General features: G+C 50.2%; 7 protein-coding genes across 7 annotated transcripts; 5 read left to right on the forward strand and 2 right to left on the reverse strand.

Annotated features, from left to right (window-relative positions):
- Positions 1 to 730: 730 nt before the first annotated feature.
- On the forward strand, positions 731 to 2,068 carry CONPUDRAFT_88158 (mitochondrial carrier; the record flags this gene model as incomplete). The annotated part of the gene is made up of 6 exons (XM_007767396.1): positions 731 to 902; positions 957 to 1,149; positions 1,373 to 1,543; positions 1,597 to 1,693; positions 1,760 to 1,828; positions 1,886 to 2,068. The coding sequence occupies 6 exons, from the start codon at positions 731 to 733 to the stop codon at positions 2,066 to 2,068; spliced, it is 885 nt and encodes a 294-aa protein (XP_007765586.1).
- A 366-nt stretch (positions 2,069 to 2,434) lies between these two features.
- CONPUDRAFT_135431 (alpha beta-hydrolase) lies at positions 2,435 to 5,025 on the forward strand (the record flags this gene model as incomplete). The annotated part of the gene is made up of 13 exons (XM_007767397.1): positions 2,435 to 2,836; positions 2,894 to 3,086; positions 3,148 to 3,222; positions 3,283 to 3,443; positions 3,503 to 3,540; positions 3,606 to 3,660; positions 3,728 to 3,855; positions 3,916 to 3,947; positions 4,011 to 4,194; positions 4,241 to 4,460; positions 4,514 to 4,640; positions 4,693 to 4,926; positions 4,989 to 5,025. The coding sequence occupies exons 1-13, from the start codon at positions 2,671 to 2,673 to the stop codon at positions 5,023 to 5,025; spliced, it is 1,650 nt and encodes a 549-aa protein (XP_007765587.1). The 5' UTR covers positions 2,435 to 2,670.
- Positions 5,026 to 5,331: 306 nt separating this feature from the next.
- Positions 5,332 to 7,137, forward strand: CONPUDRAFT_162987 (uncharacterized protein). Its single transcript, XM_007767398.1, has 6 exons — positions 5,332 to 5,671; positions 5,731 to 5,799; positions 5,858 to 6,013; positions 6,065 to 6,133; positions 6,189 to 6,605; positions 6,925 to 7,137. Exons 1-6 carry the CDS (start codon positions 5,468 to 5,470, stop codon positions 7,099 to 7,101), a joined length of 1,092 nt encoding a protein of 363 aa, XP_007765588.1. The 5' UTR covers positions 5,332 to 5,467; the 3' UTR covers positions 7,102 to 7,137.
- Positions 7,138 to 8,070: 933 nt separating this feature from the next.
- CONPUDRAFT_150709 (RNase P subunit p29-like protein) lies at positions 8,071 to 9,120 on the reverse strand (the record flags this gene model as incomplete). Its single annotated transcript, XM_007767399.1, has 5 exons — positions 8,071 to 8,294; positions 8,357 to 8,458; positions 8,514 to 8,683; positions 8,742 to 9,016; positions 9,070 to 9,120. The coding sequence occupies 5 exons, from the start codon at positions 9,118 to 9,120 to the stop codon at positions 8,071 to 8,073; spliced, it is 822 nt and encodes a 273-aa protein (XP_007765589.1).
- Positions 9,121 to 10,166: 1,046 nt separating this feature from the next.
- Positions 10,167 to 11,519, forward strand: CONPUDRAFT_70613 (uncharacterized protein; the record flags this gene model as incomplete). Its single annotated transcript, XM_007767182.1, has 8 exons — positions 10,167 to 10,191; positions 10,250 to 10,278; positions 10,345 to 10,431; positions 10,560 to 10,618; positions 10,763 to 10,866; positions 10,918 to 11,146; positions 11,177 to 11,249; positions 11,304 to 11,519. The coding sequence occupies 8 exons, from the start codon at positions 10,167 to 10,169 to the stop codon at positions 11,517 to 11,519; spliced, it is 822 nt and encodes a 273-aa protein (XP_007765372.1).
- A 705-nt stretch (positions 11,520 to 12,224) lies between these two features.
- Positions 12,225 to 13,419, forward strand: CONPUDRAFT_150710 (uncharacterized protein; the record flags this gene model as incomplete). The annotated part of the gene is made up of 4 exons (XM_007767400.1): positions 12,225 to 12,689; positions 12,760 to 12,847; positions 12,901 to 13,077; positions 13,148 to 13,419. The coding sequence occupies 4 exons, from the start codon at positions 12,225 to 12,227 to the stop codon at positions 13,417 to 13,419; spliced, it is 1,002 nt and encodes a 333-aa protein (XP_007765590.1).
- A 261-nt stretch (positions 13,420 to 13,680) lies between these two features.
- CONPUDRAFT_150711 (uncharacterized protein) lies at positions 13,681 to 16,079 on the reverse strand (the record flags this gene model as incomplete). The annotated part of the gene is made up of 6 exons (XM_007767401.1): positions 13,681 to 14,334; positions 14,389 to 14,787; positions 14,840 to 14,993; positions 15,060 to 15,136; positions 15,208 to 15,219; positions 15,942 to 16,079. The coding sequence occupies 6 exons, from the start codon at positions 16,077 to 16,079 to the stop codon at positions 13,681 to 13,683; spliced, it is 1,434 nt and encodes a 477-aa protein (XP_007765591.1).
- Between the last annotated feature and the right edge of the window lie 1,410 nt (positions 16,080 to 17,489).

Consider the following 17,489-nt stretch of genomic DNA (forward strand, 5'->3'; position numbering starts at 1 on the left):
CTTCCTATGTATACATTCTCGCATGTAGTAGCCTACCTCTGCCTCATCTATTGTCCAGATCTACCTCGGTCCTTTCCTTCTCTTCCACGCGTCGCGACCGGCTCGGCAAGTAGCGTAGACTCCGAACTTCATTGGCTGAAGCTTGCTGACATCAATTGAATGACCACACATCCCAGGCCTTTGCATATCCCCATAAGGCAAAAGATGTAGATCGCCGAGCGGAATCCCCGAACTTGCATTCATCGCCAACGCTGCGGAGCCTCACCTGCTCTTATTCCACCAACCATCACTACGCCATCGCCGAAGGGTGTGTTTCGCTAATGCAAATACTCTTGAAACACCGAGATGCCCTCGCGAGGCTGACGAGGCTGTGAGTTTCGAGCGCTACGCCAGCCGGGTCCCCACGGAAGTTACCTTCCGAGATGATCCATACGCTCGCTGCCATTGGGTATCTGCGACAGGAAGTAGATAAAGTTCACAATAAAAGACGACAAAGTATAAATGAGCTCTGTGGGGAGGCGTGCTAGTCCCCAGGCTACACCTCTAGAAATCACTCCCCACTCAGTTTCTATTTCTTTTCTCTTTTCTCAAGTTTATCATGGTCGACAAAGTTAACGTGGATGTTAAGGGCGGTAAGCCCAACGACTTCTCGACCTTCACGAGTATGTCCTGCTCCTTATTGGCATAATTTCCTTGTACACTGACCCGCCATTCTTTAGTCGACTTCCTCATGGGTGGCACGGCTGCGTCCATCTCCAAGACCGCCGCGGCTCCCATCGAGCGCGTCAAGCTCATGATACAGAACCAGGGTGCCATGCTCGCCGCTGGTCGGCTCGAGCGCCCGTACACTGGCATCGTCGATTGTTTCAAGCGCACCGTAGCTGACGAGGGTGTCGTCTCCTGTGCGCATCTCTTCATCTTCTCATTGCTTCCTGTGCTAACTGACAAGGTCGTAGTGTGGCGCGGCAATGGCACGAACGTGATTCGCTACTTCCCGACGCAGGCGCTCAACTTCGCATTCAAGGACAACTTCAAGAAGATGTTCGGCTTCAAGAAGTCGGAGGGCTACTGGACCTGGGTCGCGGGTAACATCGCCTCCGGTGCCGCAGCAGGTGCTTCAGGAAGCGTCTTCGTCTATTCCCTGGACTAGTGGGCATTATCCTCTCATCATCTTTCGTTCAGTCTCATGGAAGGCGCAATCAACGCGTACGCGTCGCTAGTTCTCAGTCTTGACCTGCTCTGCCTTTATCTTTTCATGCTCGTCCGCTCGATTTGTCCGGACTCGCTGGAAACGGAGGTGTGAAAGGAGTCGATTGAGAACATGGGCGCTTCGCTGCGTCCATTCTGACTGTAGCCTCTTTTCGGATCACAGTGCTCGTACGCGTCTCTCGGCCGACGGGAAGAGCGCTACCAAAGGCGGCTCTCGCCAGTTCTCTGGCCTCGTTGACGTCTACAAGCAGACGCTCAAGTCAGACGGCATCCTAGGCTTGTATCGCGGCTTCGTGCCTAGCGTTCTTGGTATTATCGTCTATCGTGGTCTTTAGTACGCCATTCTTCGTATATTCGTGCACGAAAGAACTCATGGATTGTCCTCAGTTTTGGTGGTTATGACACAGTCAAGGACACTTTTCTGGTTGGATCCCTCCGAGGCAACTTCTTCGCGAATTTCGCTGTCGGATACTGCTGCACCACCGTGCGTTTTAGCTGTCTTTTTTATCGTCATACAACGATGCTCACCTATCCCATTGCTCCTTGTTAGGGCGCAGCGCTCGCCGCATACCCGCTTGACACGATTCGTCGCCGCATGATGATGACTTCGGGCGAGAAGGCAAGCCATCTCCGTTTCACCGTCGTGTTCTCGACTAACTCCATTACGTTCACATAGGTCCAATACAAATCGTTTGTTGACGCAGGACGCCAAATCATTGCGAAAGAAGGCGCCAAGACACTGTTCAACGGCGCAGGTGCCAACATCCTCCGTGGAGTTGCTGGCGCTGGTGTCCTCGCGATCTACGACAAATTCCAGGAGCTCGCTTGGGGCAAGGTTTATGCTGCTGGCTCTGGGTAAAGCTGCCTATTGGACGATGAAGCTATCAGCACTCTCAAGTGGACCGAAGCTTTGTGGTATGATAATTGCATAGTAGTAGATCATAGATTATAGATTGCTTTCAATAACGGTTATCCAAGATCTAATACCACAGAAGAACAAATGGCACTGATCTCTGGGCGGGTCGTGAACAGTATTAGGACATAGAGCCAGCCCGGGCCGGCGTTTCATAGCGTGCTTTCCACAGCAATGACGACCCTTAACCCTAATCTCTGGTTCGTATGGGTGGTTTGGGGCAGCTGACTTCACCTCGTGGAACAGCCAGTTGATTGAGTTTCTGACGTCCATGTGCTGGCGCTCTCGTTCATCCTAGCTCAGTCGCTCATACTGCCAATGGCTTCCGATGTTTCTTCTCGTGACTTTTCTAGGAACACCTTTTCCCCAGTTATCCTGCCCGTGACATCTTCTCCGATGCGCGCGAGAATATCAGCTTGAAGCCAGCTGACATCGAGCTCGGTCATGTTGTGCCCGTAGTTAAATGCTCCAGCACGGTGCCCATTGTACTGGCTGTCGCCGTCTCCTTCGTCTTCTCCCTCAGTATCGTTACTAATAACGGGTGGATCATGCAGCCGCGATCAGCGCTCTTTCTGGCTGTTCTCGTTGCAGCAGTTCATGGCCAGAGCCCGGGGCCAATCGTCAACCTTGGTTACGCACAATACCAGGGTGTAAACAATGATACTACTGGTGGTGCATCTTGGTTAGGTGTACGCTACGCTGCACCTCCCATCGGTGAGTTCTTTTCTTTTCTCCGTACTTGTCATGCCGTTGCTCACGTGCGACTCAAAGGCCAACTCCGCTTCGCCGCACCTCAGGCTCCTGCCAATGTCAATGGCACACAGCAAGCCGCAAGCCAGCCAGATATATGTCGCCAGGTGTACTCCTCCGGGACCGGCCCTACATCTCCGTATCTAAATGTTACTGGGGTGAGTAAACGAGATAGCACTACTCCACCCGAATCGGAGGATTGCTTGTTTCTAAAGTCCGTCTGTCTGTTGGCTTGCTCATGGCTGGAACTCAACAAGTGGCTTGTCGAATACCAGCGTCTATACCCCGGTTGATGTTGGCAAGAACGCAACTGCCAGTCTTCCTGTTATTGTGTGGATACACGGTGGCGGGTATGTCCTCGCATCGGTTGATTCACTATCATGGCGCTAACTCGGCATGCGTCTATCCAGTTACCTATTTGGCGCCGCCTTTGGGCAAGCCGGAAAAGATCTGGTTGATGAGTCAGACAATGGAGTCGTCGTCGTCGTGATCCAATACCGGCTTGGCGTATTCGGTTTCCTCTCAGGAAACGAAGTTGTTGAAGGGGGAGGAGCTCTGAATGCAGGCCTGTGTGAGTTTACTTGAAGTATTTCTTCACGCGCAGTAATGACTAGCTAATGTACCACTCAGTGGATCAAACATTTGCCCTCCAATGGGTACAGGATCATGTGAGTAAACCTTGGCTAACGAGTGATTGGTAGACATCGATGGACGAAACGTAACATTATCATAGATCGCCAAGTTTGGTGGTGATCCTGCGAAGGTCACAATCTGGGGCGAGTCGGCAGGTACGTCTGAAAGTCCTAGTGACTACTAAACCGACGACTCGCATAATCTTACGTATTTCCTGCGTAGGCGCGGGATCTGTACTGCAACATATCGTCTCGAACGGCGGAAACTCCCAGCCACCTCTATTTCGTGCCGCCATGACCAGCTCGACGTTTTTGCCATCTCAGTATGCCTATAATGATAGCATTCCCGAGGTAACCCACGTTCCTTCAGGCCATCATTATCGACGATCTAATTCTTCCTCCCGGTCTCAGGCCATTTATCAGCAGTTTGTCAAAGGGGTAGGGTATGTTTGTCTTGCTGAGTTTATCTCTTGTGCTTGACCAACGTACGCATTTGCACCGGACAGATGTGACAAGTCCGAAATGCCATATGCGTGCCTAAGGAACGTGTCCGCCGACACACTTAACTCAGTGAACACTGATGTCAACGTCAACGGATTCTACGGTACCTTCACTACGGCTCCCGTCGTTGATGGGAAGTTGATTGTCGAGCGTCCTATCGAGACACTCCTCAAGGGTAACGTCAACGGAGTTCGTCTTCTCTCGACGGCCCTTCTCTTGAGCTGACTATCTCTAGGAAGTGTTGTTGGCTGTTATGAACTCCGATGAAGGCGCTAGCTTCGTCAACCCAAACGAGACATACGCAGCGACGGATTACGTCCAAAACGTCTACCCACACCTGTCCGCTGAGGATAGGCAGAAAGTCGCAGATGCATACGCTAACTACACCATCGCCGCCGGTGAAGGTGTACCTGTAGGCGCTGAGGTTACAAAGGCTATCGGTATCATGGGCGAATGTGAGTATTCATTCATTTGGCTGATAGATTTCGTTCTGAATGGTTTCCACCAGCGGTATTCTACTGTCCCTCCTACTACCTTCTCGAGGCTTTCAACAAGTCTGGGAAGAAGGCATGGAAAGGATTATTCGCAATCCCCCCTGGCTACCATGGCAATGACGTCGAGTACTACTTCACTTCGTGAGACATCCCTCCTTTCGCTCAAAAGATGCGCCTCTGACACCGATAACAGCCTTAGCGGCGGACCGCCATATAACATACTTTCGTTTGTCGACTCCTTCTCCAAGTCATTCTCAGGCGTCGCTATCTCCCTCGATCCTAACGCTCACGTCGACTCGAGCGACGTCACTCCTACTTGGAACACTTGGGCGCAAGGACACGTGGAGATGATCTTCAACATCACGGAGACAAACCAGACCAACATCGCGCCGAGAGTTACGGACCCGAGTATCCTCTCGCGGTGCAGGTCAGTGACAGAACCTTAACAACGATGTTCTTGAAGATCGCTGACTTGATGTTGTCTTTCAGTCTCTGGCAAACGCTGGGTCAATACACGGGGCAGTAGAGAGATGGATGGGGTCATGTCAAAGGCTTGCTTATAGTGGGGGTCGCTTCTGATACGAAGTATTCTACTCGCTTCAATTTATGTAAGCCTTTGATGAATACATCCAGGTACTCAACTTGAAATTTTCATTGCATCAACTTTGTACAAACTTGGATATTCCATACGGTGATACGGGTTGAGTGTAGCTAACATATGATCAAGCGTGATACGTTCACCACGAAACTAATGCGCCCCTGGCGCATCTCGGTGGCTTGTCCCGAACACTGTCTTGGAGCCGATGCCAGTTCGTTTGGCTGCAAGTGTGGGTTCATGTTTGCCTCGAGGCCAGCCTTCACAGCAATCGTCTCCCTTCTCTCTCTCATTTCCCTCTCCCTCCTTCTCACTCACCTTATCCAGCCTACGGCGCCCTACGAGAACAAGACTACCTTCAAGAAAACAGGCGATGAGTGCATCCGCTGACCCCACATCAGGAATACAGTGGTATGCACAACATGAAATGTCGACGATGGGTCCGCGACTCGCGTACGCGCGTCCGTTAGGACCTAATCCTCTTGGACCTGCGGTGTTTCCACGCGGCAGCGTAACCTACTCGCAACCTATCTTGTCTTCCACCTTCGTCGGACAAGGATCTAAGAGTTGCACAACAGTACGTTCATCAGCACTAGGCGAGTGGCGTCACTGAAAAACGTGCGGTTCCTCGCATAGCAGGACTCTACCATCGAGTATGGGAACGCCATCGGGTCTAGCAAGGACTTGGTGGATCTTGGAACATCGGTGGCGTTGCTAAGTTTACTATGACTACGTCAATTCTGACAACGTGTCTTGTTCGCAGACATTGTTCGGAAGTGGGCTCACTTCAAGCGCGGAATCAACCAATCATTTATCAACACAAGAGCGTCGAGAACTCGCTACACCCGCGTGTCAGGCTGCTCCGGTACCGCAGCCTGACTTGCATGCCAGTGGCGCGCACTTCGCTACGAGTGTTGAGGTGAGAACTATGGTCAATCAAGAAGAGCGATGCATGGCTTATGCTGAAAAGGATCTCCCTCGCGACTCCATTGTTCTTGATATATGCACCGGTAGCATATATTCTGCCGCTGCCGAAGAAGTAAGAAATCTGAAGGAATGTAAACGAGTTTGCGACTCACAACCGATGCTCTCAGGTCCGCGGATCTAGTATATCTTCAGGCATATCGGGTTCAATCGCTCCTTCACTTACCTATAGCACCTCCGGCCACTACTCGACAGGCGCGCCTCGCACTCCAAACCCCATCAAATCAGCAGCAACCGCAGTGGCACCTGAGCCTCCTTTGGACGACTTGAAGATCAAGGAGGAGTTTGAGTCGAAGATGCGCGAGGCACTGCTGATCCCATCCAATAGCAGCACCGATTTTGAGGCAGTTCCTCTACGGACTGACAGTGACCTAATCGGAATCCCGCTGGCCGGCAGCAAGGGCCACTATGAGATGCTCGCGAAGCTCATCATGTGGAACCTTCCGACTAGAACCTGTAAGATCAAGGATATGGAAGAGAAGATCGAAGAAATCTGGCCCGCATTCAAGGAAATGACGGCGTGGAGGGTGAGTACCTTTTTGCCTGCTTGTTCTACAAGTGTTGACACCATGATGATCGATTAAAAGCCTTGCTTGCATACTGCTTTGTACGCATGCAAAGGGTTCAAATCGCTCGGAAGTGGATTGTGGACACTAGAGTACGCAGCAGGCCACGGGAAAAAGAAATCCAAGAAGAACACGGTGAACTCGAAGAGCAGGGAAGGCCAAAACAAGAATTGTACACAACATAGATGCAATGGAACACCCAAGCTGTTGCATAGCTCTCGCCCTGGCCCTTCAACTGCTCCTCAAGTGTCGCTCCTCTCTCAAAGGGAACATGATGTAGGGAGTGGCGGGAGGAAACAATACAGATCTCGCACAAAACGCGATTCCCCTTATCATCGCCACGAGCGCACCAAAACGCGGGCTACTCCAGAGTCTCACGCTCAAGACGACTCAGACTCTGGCAAGGGCTACTCGGCTGATCTTATCTATTCGTCATGTCGACTTTGGGAAGTCATGAGCGATCTCACACACCTTATTTCAGATCCGCTCGATCAGCCGATATACGACTTTGAGCTGGATTTTCTTTCTGGAGAACTCTGCTTCGAAGCAACGACCTTGACTTCGCTCCTGGACCGGGTTAACGACATCAACGATCAATCAACGATAGCTATGGTCTTTTCGGTATCTCCACGTCTTGTAAAGGTGGCTCTCCGGAACGCCTGGTCGAACACGAGGAGCTCGTGGCGATCTCTGTTCCACCAGCCGAGTTTCTTACACCTGATGAAGCGACATTCATGGCGAGCATCATTAAGTTGGCCGCGTAACTCTCCGAGATCATCATGATTTATGCAGATCTTTACGCCTATGATTATGTTGTATGACACGGCTCTTATATAAAATAATCGCGTATATCGTCGGCAGCCTGAGTACGGACGTCAGAGAAGATTGAAGATGGTTCACGAAATACGTTGGTTCGGTCACTACGATCAGGAAGCGCAGAAGGTATAATGGACGCATCAGATTCACTCGTGCGTACGGTGGGGTAACATTGCCCAAAAGCTACGAAGCCCACGATAGTTTGACCAAACTGCGTCAGCCATCCGACGATGAACGTATAGCAAAGGGAGAACTGTCTCCGATAGCACCAGTGAAACGCCCGCAATGAATTACGGCGAATGGTGACGTCACGATACCACGGCGATCCTTTGAAAGAGACTGTGCCTTGCTTTGCGACATGAAGTTCATGTTAGCGCCCATCAAGACGAAGGGAGATGAGTAGTGGCTCGCAACAAATGGCCAGGTAAGCCGCCTAGCCCATCCAATGGACATGCCGTCATAGTAAAAATGCCATGGGCAACAGAGCGCGGGCAGCTAGAACGATGTCCGTTTGTATGATGTAGCTTTTCGATTCTCTATAGGATTGGGATAAACATCTGAGAACGAGAAAGTGAGATTGACATACCTCGCCATAGGTTGTTCAAGACACTTAGAGCTCGATCGTCTCTTTCGCCTTGAACTTCTTGCCTGCGCGCTCGGCCGAGCGGAAACAGAACTGATTTCCGTATAGCTGGAACTCAATGTGCGGGAGTTCACGGATAGTAATAGGCCGCGTAGGCGCCGCATCTGCCGAGCCGGATTCTGAGCTTGCCTGGGATAAGAACGCGTACAGGGGAACGGAGAGGACGAATATGGTGTTTTGCTTTGGTATGACTGGTAGATGTTAACAGACGTCAGGGTCAAGGTCCGTGGATAGCTGTAGCGCCGGAACGTACGTTTTAGCTTGTCCTTCGGCGTAACGACCTTGAACGCGTTCTCTGTTTCGTGAATGACGACGCCCTCCAAACCGACCAACGATGGATTCTTGCTCTGCGAGACTGAGGCAACAAGTTAACAGGGGCTCCCAAGGCGATGACAGAAGATGGGACCGACCTTTGAGAATAGATCCGTGCATATCAGCTTTCACGAGTTTGACGTGCATCGATGATGCAGGGGGCATCGCAGAGGCGGAGGGGGTGGCCATCGGCAGAAGCGGCGCAAGCCCGAGAAGCTCCGACATGTATCCCATCCATAGGTGGTGGAGGGGAACAAACAGCTCGAACCTGATAGCGCCAGGGCATTGTCAGTTCCTAAACGACTCTTGACGCAGTGAAAACGCACTTCTCGGCGCCCTTTTCCAGCTTCCATAGCCCCTTTCCCTTCGCCTCCCGCGAGCTCATCACACCAAGGGCCTTGCGTTTCTTTTGTGCGACCTTGCGCGCTCGTCGAGCATTGCCCTCTTTCTTGGCGCGACTTTCGCGTGCGGGGTTCTCGAGCAGAACGGTGCGTCCTTGTACGCGCTGCGCATAGAGTGTGTCGGGATCCGATGCCTGAGTGAGAGCAGTTTTGACGTAGGTGGGGGTGAAAGGCGAGGAAGACAGGGTGACTGAGTGGACCTTGCAAATGTTAGATGAACGCCAGTACCTGGAGATTTCAACGCAGAGCGTACGTGGGGCGGTAGAGGCTGGTACGGGTTGACAGTCGATGTATTTGACGTCATATTAGCAGCAACTGAACCTGAAGTATGAAGTAGATACTCAGAGGCACACGCAACGCAGGATGAAGCGGGATAAGCACCAAGGTTTGAGATAGGAAGGACAAGGAAAGACCACCTCAGTGGCAGTGCTACTTTCGAACATACCTCTTTTTGACTGTACCCCTATCTCGTTTTCCTTGTCTACATTGCACAACATGATCTCAACTCACTGAATCTCTTGATAGCATGTTAACCAACGCCAACATTACAGCTAATTTTTCAATTAGATTTACAAGTGTAATAAGTATCGCTCTGGGAATCACTGAGAAACTGTGGGGAAGCGATAAGTTCCCAAGTTCAATCTTCGAAATTTGCAAGCAAGGTGGGATATCGTCTCGACAAGGTGTACGAGTTGCACTTGTATTTCTCTTTCCTTTGCCAAGAAGCACAAGTACTGAGAGAGGTGAATAGGAATTTTATCTGCCCACCAAGATTGCGCAAGGTGGTGGCGAAAATTAGCGGACATTTGGGGCGTGCGCGATGATGGGAGGGAAAGGGAGGCACATCTAAGTCGGCTAGGGGCATTACTCGTATATTCAAAATTATGCCCGGCTTGGCATTGTACATGTTTGGCTCTGTGGCTGTGGCAAATCTCGCGTCAGTGCTCGGTATTTGTATACGATGTAGGGCTCTGGACTGCACGACAGATATCCACGGGCACTGTCTACTCGTGTTCGAGTTTTCCTTTCCAGTACAATGGGATGACGATTCTCATCGAGCAACATGGTAGGACAAGATCCTTAAGTGCCGTAGCGCAGCGAGGCTGCCTTGTAATCTATGACTATTGTGAGTTTGCGTGCTCACTCTTATCACATACACTGGTATAATATGTTTGACTATAGTTCTGAATCTTGACTCTGAGGTACAGAGTATAAACATGCCAATTTGATGCGACTGAGGACCTAATCAATTCAATCCCTTCTTCTAGGTGGAGTTTATTTGGGTGACTAGCACGGAATTCTTAGAACATATTGTGGCGATTTATTCTCTAATCAGCGTAGAAAAGTATCATGGACCACTCTTTTATACGTAATGGTGAGTCGGAATGAAGGTTTCTTTAATTATAGGGTGTTTACGCTCACTGCTATTCCAGATGCGGTACTCGGGAATGCTGTTCGCTGCGTAAGTACATTAATGCTTTCTTCCTTTGTTTGCGTAGTACTAATCATTATCTCAGTTTATTCGCAGGTTATGCGCTCCAAAATAATGTTTATACTCAAACAACTCACTGCCATGCTCGCAGTATACCCTATCAACCTATCGATAACAAGCATAGTGAGTCCATAAAAGCTTAGTATTGGGACACTCAAGATAATATCGATGTTATGTTATAGCAGTGAGTTTTACCGGATTAATATTTATCGCTTATTTTGCTCTGACCTGGTTGATCCTCTCAGATGTAGGTACAAGTTCAGAAAATCTTACAGCCGGTGCTTAACTCAGCGCTCAAACAGGTTACACGGTATTTGTAATTATGCAGGTGTTATCCGTTTTGCTTTCCATCGTTTTACAAGGTTTGGCCCGAACTATGCTTTTCCCTGTCCTTAATAACGAACCTAGTCCCTGTAGGCATGATGGCTGTGCGCATATATGGTCTATTTCAAAGGTCCAAAGCCGTTTTGATTGGTCTTTCTACTTGCTTCACAATAACGTGCGCCATCAATATCACTGCTGTGATGTTTGTATTTGCCTTTGGACCCAATCTGGAATGTGAGTTGCTCTTTATCTGCAATGAAGTCGTTCCCAGACACTCCTTTTTAGCAACGTTCACTATGTTGAATATTAACATCTGCCAGCAAGATACTACATCTCTCCGATGGGCATACCCTGCAACAAGCATGGCAGTTCTGACATTCGACACCATTCTCTGCGCTTTTGCTTTACATCATGCCATTAGGCACCTTTCACCTTCGTTCTGGAATAGGCCAGTGCAAGCAGCAACGAGCATTGGGGCTGTGATTGTTCGAGACAACTTGACCTACTTTTTATTGTGAGTTCAAATCAGATTGCTCACGTTCAGCGATATAACTGCATTCAGCGCTTTGATGTGTTACACGCTTTCGGCTATGGCATTTGCGCCCTCTATAGCAAACGTATGGAATTATACTCGATATCATCTAACTGGTCTTTGATATTATCCGCACTAGATAACGGCATTCATTGTCATCAACTCGATAATGGAAAGCATCCTCCTCGCCCTGATCGGCCCTTGGTTATTGGTGAGCCTAAGGAAGAGCTTTGAATTGACTACAGGTGCCGAGGTTTCGGCATCACAAGAAGTAACGACAGTGGCGTTTGCGAGTGTACCTCCAATACGAAGCGTTGGGTATATGTTTGAAGATGCGACATTCCAGCAGCTTTGACTTCCGTAACTTATTTAGAACATGATCAGTGATAGTTTTTGAAACTGTCTTTAAAAATGGGAAACATGATTTACGCTTCACACTCCTATGGTATATTTACTTCGCTTTTCATGCATAAAGTAGCGGTGTATGTAGGCACGGCCCCCATAAATCAATTATGTTTCTCAACAAGTCTGCCGGTTGACAAGTCGCAAGCCAAATGTCTGCCCTATCTGATCAAGATGTAGAGTGATCATATTTTACCTCGGGATCAGTACCTGGAGCCGCATCAAATGATATTTCGACCTCCATATGCGATCGTGTCTTGAATACAGGAGAGATGGCCTCGTTGTTGTCGCATTAACTGAAGCGTGGTAATATTATACTGCAAGGGGGTTAGGGATTGCTCTGATGGGCGCATGTCTTAGTCAGCAGCTTTACTTTCCTCTCCGAGTCGGGCTTTCTGCGGGCTTTCCCTCTTTGATGTGGTGTTCTCCGCACCAACACCTACATACGCCTTGGAGCATAGTTCTTCAGCATGCAAGGGTCTCTTGAGGACTTTGACTGGAGAGTTCAGGCCGTGTTAGGCCTAGGAATCCCCTGGAGTAGCACACAGCCACACGAATTTGACATGACAGGTTTGATTCCGTGACAATTATTATTTCGTGAACTGAGAAGACAGCGCTTGACAGCGCGAGCGGCCAGACATCAAATTTCGGAACAACGATGCGTCCGCCCTCATCTCCCCCCACAGCGCTCTCCCCTCATACCATGCTCGTCAAGACTCGGGGAATAACCCCCACCCCGAGCATCCTGGATGGCTCAAACCCTGACCTAGCCGCCGAGGCGCGGTTCACCGCCAGCATCGAAATCATCGGCTCCATGACCGTTGGCGGGATGTTCTACGGTTTTGCGACGGCGACCGCTGGGATATGCGCTTACACCCTCATTCAGTCGCGTCAGCCCCGCTCACGAAGGCGTCTCGCCTTTCTTCTGGCATACATCGGTGTCATATGGGCGGCGGGCACGTTGGATTTAGCAGGCGTAACGTGGGGGCGAGTGTGCGCGATTGTGTATCACCCTTCAGAGTCTCTCTCGACCCCGGACCCCCAGGACTACGGCCCGCAAGCGATTGGGTTCGTGACGAACATAGCGTATTGGCTTATCCTTCTGTTATCGGATGCGATGATGGTGTGTGTTCAGACATAATACTTTGACTTGACTCGCACTCATGTGCGGTGTCTCGGCGACTTTCTACCAGATCTGGCGATTCCAAGTTGTCTGGTCGGACTCCGCCTTCTTTCGTTACCTCGTAATTTTTCCTATTCTATGCTATCTGGGGGTACTAGGTACGTGTCAAGGTGCAGTTGATTGTTCAAGTTACTGACTACAGCACCCTCAGTCCCCGGTTTTTTCGTCTTCATCCTTTTCGACGACGCTTCGATATGGTGGAGCGCCACTGTCGGTGCAGACCTCACCACCGCTGTATTCCTGTCTTCGTTCTGCCTCAACATATACATCACCACCCTCATTTCAGGTCGTCTAATTCTTTATCGGCGCCGCTTCAAAAATTACTTAGGTAACGCACGGGCTTGACCCTGTTTCTCGTTCCCCACCCACCCCGCACGGTCTCACCCCGGTCCTTTCAGGCTCGCCCGACGCGAAACACTATACGTCATACGGCGCCATCCTCGTCGAGTCCTATTCTCCCCTGTCGTTCTGCAGTATCGCGTTCTTTGTCACATACTTCACCGATAACCCAGCACAGTACATGCTCGCCGAGGTCCAGGACCAGATGCAGGTTACCGCACCGCTCTTGGTCATGCTCCGCGTCTCGCATGGAATTGCATGGGATTCGTCGATGACTCCTCAGTCTGTTGAAGCTGCGGTAGATAGGGCCGTGGAGGCGGCTCTTGGCTAGAGGATGCGTGTTGATATGCGCCGATTTACATTGATGTGCCCGAGTTGGCGCCTATCTTTGCTTATACCCCCGTCATTCATTGTTTGATATCTAAACATAGCCTGCACAGTAAGGATTGTGTTCGTGTAATTTCTCTTTGACGAAGTGGTAGTAATATGTGTAGATACTGTGCTGTAATCCATATATACAAATATCGAGGGATTATGTTCCCTATTCATGTATTGTGGGTGAAATTAAACGTTGGCGGGTCGCTGTTCGTCGTCAGGCTTGCAACTTGGACCCCGACGCGATGACAGGTTGTTCCGTCTTAATGTCCCCTATGGTCTCTACGATGAGCCCAGCTGCAAACAGATCTTCAAAGTCTCCGGTGCTTAAACAACCCGAGATGTCGGCCAAGAATGTAGAGGGTGCGGCGCTCAGAAGACCTTCGTAAAAGTTGAATTGTGGGACCTCAGGCTGATGAAAAATCGGCGCTGTTGCAGATGCAGTTGACTCTGCATTCGATCCGTGGGAGCGGGGCTCAAAGCGCTCGACCGGGATTGATTCCGTTTTGGTGCATGCCCGTTGATAAGGAACATCGGCTTTTGCGCGACTCCTGTGCACTTGCCGCCCTCCCTCCCTCACATCGTGTCCACCCTCGACGCGAAGCTTAGGTGGCTGACCTCCAGTCGTGGCTGAAGGAGACTGACGAGGATAATGTGATGCCCTTCTGTCGGCTGTATACTGATGATGTGCTCTATTATTCTTGCCGGTTTCTTCAACAACGTTGACGAGACCTGCGGTGCTCTCCTTCTTCCTCTTACCATGACCCTCCTTTGGTGCGAGAGTCCAGAACGTTCCGATCCTCTCCCCATATGAAGACCTGGCCTGCTTGAAGCCCTTGTACGCGGATATTGTGGTACTCAAGGTGGCATACTGCAACATCGGATCAGTGTCACTTTCTCGAGCGTCATCTGTGATAAAACCCACCTTTTTCTCGGTGGTACCAGCCCTATACCCTGCGAAAACCTTCCTCATCGCAGTGTTTATTCCCTTGACCGTGCACACCCTGCCTGGACTCGCCCATATCGCCGCCTTGGCCATATACGCGATCGTGCCAGTCGCCGCCAACGGGTAACCATCGTCTCCCTGCGGAACGTTTGAAAGCTTGACGGACTTTTCGGGAGGTATGCCAAGATTCTCGCGAATCTCCATCTCCAAGATTCTCTCCGTCTCTGACCTAGGAGGAAGCGGGTCTGGATCATCGGTCTCCAGTGGTCTGTGGACCTCTGAAGGTAATGCTCCCGTGAAACAATGTTGATCGACGGTGGTACCGATCTTAGACGACCCTTGTGCGTCTGAAGCATTGTCTGCTTCGGTAAGCTGACCCTGTTTATTACGATTAGTGACGACATGAGTCGCTTCCGATTCGCTGACTGACCTGCAACGTCACGGATGTCGGGTCAATGCCAATACCGTTGGTCTCTAGTCCAACGCGAGACGGCTGGTCTCCTCCTTTCGTATGGGATTCTGCATGCTGGTAGCACACTTGTCTGGAGATGCCGTAGGGGTGAATAGACTCCGTGCCAGCATAGCTAGCGAGAAACGGCTTGAGTTGAGCAAAGAGGTAAGCCAGACACCCTCATTGCGAACCCGGCTACCGCTCACCGAAGTTTGCAGTCCCATCAACCCGTGTCCCGTTCCAAAGCTTGCATGACTGCGCGAGCCCAGGCATGCCCTACCCGAGAGCAATGTGGAACCCCATGTCAATCGATCGCGACGCCACTCCCACAACGACTATCGACGTACCATGTACCCGGTCTGGTGCACGTATCCCGGGAGGACTTCAGCCCAAGGGAAAGGAACATAAACCGGCGAGCTCGTATTCTTTTGTCCTGGAGGCCTAAACGCGAGTGGCACCCCCAGTTGATTTACTGGCAGACGTTCTCCAGCGAGTGGCGGGATCACCCGGGGAGCATCACTAAAAGTGCGCTGGGCTTACATGCCGACAATAAGGCCCACAATTGCTTACAAGGGTCACAGCAGCCGGAATGACTTAGGGTACCTCACAAGTCAAACAAAGTAGCTTCAACTTTGACAAGGTGAGGAGGATTTGACAGGAGTTGAAGCGACCGTGTCAACACCCGAGTGATGTTACAAGACTGGGTCTGTTTACAGGCACTGTGGCCCTTGTAGGTGGCACAGTGACTGTGTCCGGTGCAACGTCATGAGTACATGGTGGTCATATATTAATCACACTTCTTACAAGCCAAAATTTACGATTATAGCACACTTCTTGTTGTCCTGCATTGTCATATCATACTTGAACCCGACTAATGTACAACATCAATAATACGTGATTAAGAGAAGAGTACTAGTAGCCGCTAACAATGCAAGGGAGTACACAAAACACAGGTGAGCATAAGGCACATACAAAGCGAGGTGTACATGACTAGGCACGCAAGAAATGCACATAACATAATAATAATAATAGGTTACAGGTTGGGCACGTTAGACTCGGAAACACGACAGAAGAAACGCACGAGAGGGTATGGGGACCATGTTTGAGGGCCGGGATGCACGTCTGTTGTCTTGATAGGCAGTCTGTCCTTGTCAGCGGCCTTGGCGCTGATGTCATTGTGACGGGGAGACGACAGGTGGCGAGAGGGTGGTGCATCCATGGCGGGGAGAAGGTTGGCAGCGAGGGGAAGTCAGGCGAGAGACGCCCGTCTCTTAAGTACCAGAAGCTCTGGCATTCCAAAGTCCTTCTGCTTCTTCTACACCCTTGTGTCCTTTCACCCGTTCCCGCTTCTCTGCTTCTCTTGCTTCTCCCGAACCTCCCGAACCGTCATGAGCTGTCTACTTCTGCATTCAGACATTCTGGGATAATGAATCTACGCTATACAGTATATATATTGGCTTGTGTTGTGTGGTTGATTTCGGATGGTCGCGCAAGTAGAATATAGGTGAGTTGCCGCATTTGTCATCGGAGTCTGAAATTGAATTCGCGACGCTGTCAATTACTGTGATCCCACGTCAGAATACACACCCACGTCAGGATGCACACTTCGCTTTCTAGCCCGTTTCCCGTGCAAAACTCTCAAAGTAAATTCATGACAATTATGTTTGGATTATATTCAATGTGCCATAACGTTTGTAGGGCCGGGTAACATCTGGATGACGAGCTACGAGTACTAGAAGGTGAAAAATGGGCTACTTTGAAAAAATTTAGAGCTTTATCAAACTTTACGCGCTCATACAGTTGCGCTATACAGCTTGAATAGGCCAAGGGTGCTAAGTACGCCTCTTGAGCTGACTTTAAGATACAATTGGGCATATCATAAGGGTAGGAACTCTCTATAACTTCAAATAGCTGAAGAACTCGCTCTCGGGATGTTATCACGCCCAATAGCCACCGTAACGCCGTTAGCGACACGCGATTAATGAACCCGTATTCCCTTTTTGGGGCTCGCCTAAGCCGCCTTCCTTCCCAATTTGGCGTGAACCACCGCCACCGGAAGCATTACAAGCCGTGCATTCTGACGTGGGTCCCCGATAACGTCCAAATTCACCGATCCTTGAATCAAGAGGGATCCCGCAACTTTGACACTTCAGGGATTTTTTGAATGAGAGCTTATGTCCGGACGGGTTTCCAAACCTAAATTTAGCACGATTGCATGTCTCAAAAATATTCCAGACATTTTAGAAATTTGGCCGTGTATTCTGACGTGGGATCACAGTATATCTTTAATTTCGAGTCCCTGTTGTTTCTTCGCTGCGCATGTGCTGTCACACATATAGGAAGTCGCTTTTGGGGACAACAGTTATTCCGGGCGCTTCCCTTTGATAGCACATGCAGTGGATTCGGCCCCAAAAACTAATGACCACCTAACACACTGCCACAAGAAAGAGCTGTGCATGTGTGGGTTACTAACCCTAACCTTAGCCCGGAGTAGCGCGTACAAGCCCGGTGTCAGAGTGTGGGTGGTCTTGTACTCGGGTATCAAACATATACGGTTCTGGCAATGCAGCAACATAAATATAGTGATGATGACAAGCTGACTTGATGCCTTGCCAAACGGCACCCCATT

This window comes from Coniophora puteana, assembly GCF_000271625.1.
Source record: "Coniophora puteana RWD-64-598 SS2 unplaced genomic scaffold CONPUscaffold_3, whole genome shotgun sequence".
Taxonomy (NCBI): Eukaryota; Fungi; Basidiomycota; class Agaricomycetes; order Boletales; family Coniophoraceae; genus Coniophora; species Coniophora puteana.

Coding starts and splice junctions, on each gene's coding strand:
- CONPUDRAFT_162987 (XM_007767398.1), top strand. CDS start 5,468: ATGAGTGCATCCGCTGACCCCACATCAGGAATACAGTGGTATGCACAA. Junction 5,672..5,730: donor GATCTAAGAGTTGCACAACA/GTACGTTCATCA, acceptor TTCCTCGCATAG/CAGGACTCTACCATCGAGTA. Junction 6,014..6,064: donor ACTTCGCTACGAGTGTTGAG/GTGAGAACTATG, acceptor TATGCTGAAAAG/GATCTCCCTCGCGACTCCAT.